Genomic DNA, 6,782 nt, shown 5'->3' with positions numbered 1-6,782 from the left:
CTTCCAAAGAACAAGCCCAAATGCCAACTCCTCCAATTCAAACCAATGTAGAAGAAACTCCAATTTTGCAAACTCCTCTAAATGAGGAAAGAAATAAAAGGAGGGATAGAGAAACTACTACCCCTACAAGTGAACCTACAGGATAGCCTAGGACAAAAAGGCAAAGACTGAATCCTTTTTCAGTGGAGGAAATTGGTGAAAAGACTGCAGATAGTCAAAGAGAAGAAAGGGTAGTCAACCAAAAAACTTCCCCATTGAGAGGAACATCCACTAGCTCATAGAAGCCAGAGCTAGAAAAACAACATAGTGTAGAAATATCAAGAAAACATTCACAGAAATAAAGGCCAGAAATGATCCATTGAGACTTCAAATTTACAATCAATATGTAAAAATGGCCCCCACAAATCAGCGAAGATTAATGTCAGCCTATGACATTAAAGAAGGAAAGATGATAATGAGCTACTTCAAGCCAAAGGTGCAACAACCTCAATCAGCAGCAGATTACCTCAGAACAAATTTGGAAGTTTTGGCAAAGGATATTCACCCTGTGGATCAAATTGAACTACACAAGCAAACTGGAGAAACGGTCTTTTCAACATTGTTTGGTAAAGCAATGATGGCCCACAGGCTACAAAATTCTTTTGATAATACAACTGCCCAGCTAAACTTAGAAAAAGCTTCCTCTCAGGCTATGGATAACAGAATAAAGTCATTAGAAGATATCATCATTGGATTGGAACATGATCCCAAAGATGTAAAGGGTATAGAAGCATTAGTAAAAAAGAAGGATGAAGATATTGCTGCCTTGAGGAAGTAGCTAAAGCTACCTCCTTCAAGGCATCCAGAGACTGCTAAAGTTATACAAAAAAAATCTGAAGAGGAGATAATGGATCTACTCTTAAAACTTAATGAAAGGTTGAATGAAATAGAGAAGGCCTTAGAAAAATCACTGAAGGACAAGCAGGGAGAGTCGACCTCTTTGCCTCCCGAGGTAATACCAAAAGTCTCAACAACAGTCCCCTCTACACTTGGGACAACATTAGCACCAACTGTTGCAGCAACCACAACAAAGGTGGTCACAGGTATAGCAACAACAGGAGCAGTACAGGGTAGCAGTGCCAATTTGAGCACAAAAGAGCTAATAAAGTCAATGGAAGATATGAAACTATAGGTTTCAGAATTAAAACAGGTAAAAGAACAGTTTGCTAAGATGGAAAGAAATTATGATCTTTCAAAGATAAACATTGTGGAAAAGACCAGGGAGATTAAAGCATTATAAAATAAAGTGAGAACATTAGAAAAAGATCTCACTTTTGACAAGCCTCTGTCAGAAATCAAGAAAATTCTTTGGGCCAACATCACTCAAGCCATAAATGATGTGTGGCCATCCATTCAAGTAATTTTGGAGCGGATTGATTTGGTGAAGGCAGCACAGGAAGAAATTCATAATACAAAAGCACTATTAGGACAAATGCCTGATCAAGCCAACAGGATCATACATTTTTTGAATACCAAGAATAGTGAACAGCTGGAAGCACTTGGCATCACAGATAGAACATAAACCATTTTGGAAATCAAAAGGGTGCTAATCAAGAAAACTTTGATGCAGATTTTAGAGATAAGATGTCATGATATGCGGGTAGAGATTAATGCTTTCATGGAGAAGTTAACCATTTTGAAAAATAAAGGGCTGCCAAGTCCTTTAGTGATTAATGACAGGTTAATGAAGCATATAGATTATGTAGATAAATTGAATAAATATGCTGGAAATCAAGCTAGTTCATCAACAAGTGCATCAGGAATAAAAGCACTCCCCACAGGCCGAGTTCTCTATGACAGCTTAGAGAACTTATTCTATGTCGAGCACGAGCTGAAACACTTGTTCCCAATTCAGCCCACAATTTTCAGATATACAGAAACTGATGAGACTCTGAGGAAACTTTAGAAACACAGATTGCCAGAGCCAAAATGGTGGGAAGACATGTTGGAAATTTTGTAAATTTATCCTTGGTAAAATGTAAATTTTGGGTTATTTACCATACTAAAGATGAACAAAGGTGAACAGGAATCAAATAGGTCGACGTGTATCAGAGTAGGTAAAGGGTATCAATTAAAATAGGGTAGCCAGCATAGAATTACTAAAGAATATAGTAGCAAGTCAAATCATACGGCCTACCTCCAACACACTCAGCAAGAATAGGAACAGCACAACATCAGTTTACCTTTCTCCTATCTTCAACATTAGTCATTTTTAGTTGTATTACTTATTAGCTAGTCGTATATTTTAGCCCAAGACTTAATTAGTCATTTTTAGTTGTGTCACTTAAGTTTGCTCATTTTTTGTAGTATTTCACTTGGAAAAGTTGTGGTGACTAAATTTTTTAGTCACCTAGTCACTAATTTCTCATTTTCTACTAATGATTGTTGCAATTTTACCTATATTATTGAGTAGCAAATACTCTATCATAAAATCATAGATTTTGTTTTCCATCCTATTTGTAGGTGTCCCAACTTTCTCATTTTATTAGGAACCAAAATATCCCAATATTTGAGAACCAAAATTAAAGTATCAATAACCACACTACCAACCACCATTTTTCATACAACAAAATTATTTCTACTTTACGAGTATTTATTAATCTAAGAATTCAATTATTTTGTGGGTTGATCCCAATCCTTCAATTCTCGTAGATATCATAATCATTTTATGATCCTTTTGGAGGAGTTTCTAGCTTGTCCCTACAATATTTGTTTGTTTCCTACCTTTACTTCTTATTCAAACTTTTCCTTGAAAAGTGTATGAAATAATTTATTCCTTTTGGGCGACCTATTCCATTGTTACCACCATCCATTTGTATGCCTCCTTCCACATGTCCATCATGTATATAATCAATTGATTATTTATAGGAAGGCCTTGTCACTTTCTTCTTAGCATATGGACTATTGTATCATTGACTACTAAAATATTCTCCCATATCAAAATCAATTCCTTCCCAACATACCTCAATTGAGTTTGACACTTGCAATCTACAATTTTCTTTTCCAAATTGATTCAATAAAAATGAGCATTTAGTGTCCCTTCAATAAGGCATGTTAGTAGAAATTGATTACACTTTCCAATAATTAGAGATAGGTTTTTCATCTCTCCTAATAAGTTGCATGCGCTAATCTATTCCCTCATAGAACAAGTGTTCATACCCCTTGTAGGGTAAGAGGTCAAGCCCCCCTAATACACTTATACAAAGCGTCCTCAATCACCTGTTCAATTCTTCTAATGATAACTTATAGTTGCTTACATTATTATGATCCCAAATAATTGTCCATAATTTCTTCCAATTTGAGTGGAGACTAGTTAAAGGAGAAATATGAGATCCTGAAATGTTCTCTCCCTGTTTATAGCCTACTTCTTCATCTATTTTAATGATTAATATCATGAATCTCAAAGCCCTCAACAACACTTATTCCGTATCGTCTTTACATTTGGGATTTGGTGTCACCAATGGTATGATATGTGTTTCAAACTTGAACATGATGTTCTAAGAGTTTCATGTCACCATTTCTATGAGTGATAATCAGTATGAAGAAAATACAATAATTGCCAAAACTAAAACATCTAATTCCATTAGTTATGAGCACAAACATGATTAAGACGTAAAGCCAAATGCTCATATACATCTTAAATATTCCATAAAATTGATAGACAGTTTAAAAGTAAATGATTAATAAAGTATGAAATTTCCAAAATAACATCTCAAACAATTTTACATATATGCTATTTACATGCTATTGATTAAATTAATTATTTTATATACATGAACAAAATATTATTAATATTAACACAAATATTTTTACTAGATTTATTACTTAAAAAATTAGAACACATTTATTTTGAAAAAACCAAAATTTTCTACACATTTATTTTTGACAAAATAAAATTTTTACATTATGTTTAAGGCATGGTCTATGTTTAAGGCATGGTCTATACTAGAATTGGGCTTGAGGAATTTCAAATTTTTAAATTATGAATAACGAAAATATTTGTTCATTTTGCAATACATGATCTCACAGATAACATATACATGAATAGTTTTTCATGAAAGGTTATTAACTTTATCATTTATTAAAAAATATTTATCAAAAAATATTTATCAAAAGTTTCTTTGGCACCTCAGCTCGGCAACTTAATCTTTTCCAGTTTAATGCTGCTCATTGTCATAAATAAATTTTATTCACTGGCTATGTGATAATTATAAAAACATATTATTAATGACATTAAGAATTGTAAATAATATTAATATTAATAAATAATATTAAATTACACTGATTAATTTCATTTCTAACCACAGATTAATAAAAAAAATTAAATTAAATAATATTAATATTAATAAATAATATTAAATTACACCGATTAATTTCATTTCTAAACACAAATTAATATAAAAATGATAGAAAATAATACCGTACACAAATGTCAACTATATTTATTGTCAACTATAGTTATTAATATGATTGTCCTAACAGTAATATAATTCATAACTTTAATCTATATTTACTCTATTTTTATATTTTCAATTCTTAAATTATAAACAATGTAATTGTAAAATTCTAACCAACTTGTGACAAAGTTGCAGGTCTAATTATAATATCGGTCTATGCCTTTTGAAAGGATAATTAAGATCGAGGGAAGGACATCCAACTTGTGACAAAGTTGCAGGTCTAATTATAATATCTGTCTTTAACTTTTGAAAGGATAATGAAGATCGAGGGAAGGACATCCTAGCTAATCATAGGTAACAAACAGATTCCGATTACGGACAGGAAAACAGTTACCAAATTGAAGCAGAAGATAGATTACTTTATATGGCGATTTGACATGGCGGAGTGGAGGATCACATTTATGTAGGTTTGATTAGTTATTTTTAGTGTATTTTTTAGAATTTTTTGATGGGTTTTTGGTCTAAATTTTCTAAATTCTAGCAAAAATTTATTGAAATCAGAAGTTTGATGGATAACCACTGCACAATAGAAGTGTTTTAGGCATTTTTCAGAGTGCTAAATCCATATATATGATAAAAAAATAGTTTAAATAACACAAATCAAATTTTCACCAATTTTTTTTTTTTCCAAAACTAAAAAGTCCAAAAAAATGCACTGAAAACAACACCTATACAAAATAATTTTACATTATCTTTATTGATTTAAGTAATTTATTTCAACTAAAAAACTATATTATTAAGTCTCATGACTTAATTAAATAAAAAAATTATATTATTAAGTCTCAGGACTTAATTAAATAAAAAAGTTTAGTCTCCACAGATTTTATGATCCAATTGTGAAAAAACTATATATACTTGAAAGTTACATTATAAGCACCATTTCTACAATTTCTCTTCACCTCCAATCTTTCTTTTCTCTTAACCTCCAATCTTTCTTTCTAAGGATGAACTTACAATCTATTATACATAGTAACATAATGTTAAAATTTGTAATTTCAAAGTCTTGTGATTTTCTGTTCCAGCTGAGTATCATCCTTCTTTTCTTATCTCTACCTCTGATAACTTATTTTGAGTGGCACACCTTCGTAGATATCGTCGGTGTCTTCGATATGGGGGTTGTCGAAGAGAATGAAGGGGGCGTTACATTTCTCGATGATTGTCTGCAGAGTTTCTCCTTCCCCAACCATGTATATATCCTCGCAGGGATATTCCTTGTTGACGACCTTCCTGGGCGTAGCAAGAACTGTCATAAGCACAATTACAAGCAATAGAGAGAAATTCAAAAAAAAGAATCCATTATTTACTGCAGCAGCTGCCATCATAACTGGAAATCTATGTGCCAAAAGAAGAACGATATAGAGAATACTGAAACTCAAGCCAACTCCAGAGTCCAGACCACCTGGATTTCAGTTGCAGAGGAACAATGGCGGCCAAGAATATTTGTAGGCAAATGGGATGAAATCATAGGATGGATGAATAAGAGATATATCGTCTAAGTAGTGCGAAGAACGGTTGAGTCGAGGGTGCGGAAGGGGAGTTGGGGAATTAAATGGCAACGGGTGTCACTTGTTTGGCTTCTCCGCCTACCAACTGGTAGCAGTTGAGTACAGACACATCATTGATTTCGATTTGTTTGATGGGTTAGGTGAGTACTTAGAAGTAAATGGATTTGCCCAAAACACCGGAAATCGTTTGGTCGCCGTGACGGGTAGGATGAGTTTTTAAGAAGGAAATGGGTTACCCACGGCACTGGAATTCGTATAGTCTCCACCCTGCGGTCCACGCATCAATTTCGCACCTAATCCTCACCGAATTCATGAATAATGGATGGAATCAAGGACAATGTATTTCGTCCTTTTACTAAATGAACTTAAGCAAACATTATATTTTCATGGTTCCGGATCGAGCTGAAAACAGTTACAATCCCAAAACTGTTCTATCGCTTACCACCAAGTTGAAACGTAACATTCTTTCGCTCACGCTGGTCACATCATGAATATAAATCTATGTTACATAATATAAAAATTTCTAAACCAAATGCGAAGCCCATGGACACAATCGCAAGGTGTCAAAGGCAAAAATGGTAAGTAGAAAACTTCAACTTCAAGAAAAGACCGTAACTCACGGGTGTGAGAAGCTTGGAGAGGCGCACAATGTTCTAATATAACAAAATGTAAAGTTATACACTTGAAGTGTAAAATGTCATTATTATATTTGAGGTATTTAGTTTTTCATTAATTTATTATTAGGTTTTCATTAACTAAAAAAATTTAAAATTTACTCAAA

At 33.0% G+C, this 6,782-nt stretch overlaps 1 protein-coding gene across 1 annotated transcript; it reads right to left on the bottom strand.

Annotated features, from left to right (window-relative positions):
* Positions 1-5,369: 5,369 nt before the first annotated feature.
* LOC149219803 (uncharacterized) lies at positions 5,370-5,981 on the bottom strand. The gene has a single exon (XM_089382681.1). It carries the CDS (start codon positions 5,816-5,818, stop codon positions 5,546-5,548), a length of 273 nt encoding a protein of 90 aa, XP_089238807.1. The 5' UTR covers positions 5,819-5,981; the 3' UTR covers positions 5,370-5,545.
* Positions 5,982-6,782: the final 801 nt, after the last annotated feature.

This window comes from Pinus tabuliformis, chromosome Q (assembly GCF_031772625.1).
Source record: "Pinus tabuliformis cultivar Carrire ecotype Pingquan chromosome Q, CPIR1, whole genome shotgun sequence".
NCBI lineage: Eukaryota > Viridiplantae > Streptophyta > Pinopsida > Pinales > Pinaceae > Pinus > Pinus tabuliformis.
The sequence above is the reverse complement of the archived record's forward strand: the minus strand, read 5'-3'. Positions and strand labels throughout refer to the sequence as shown.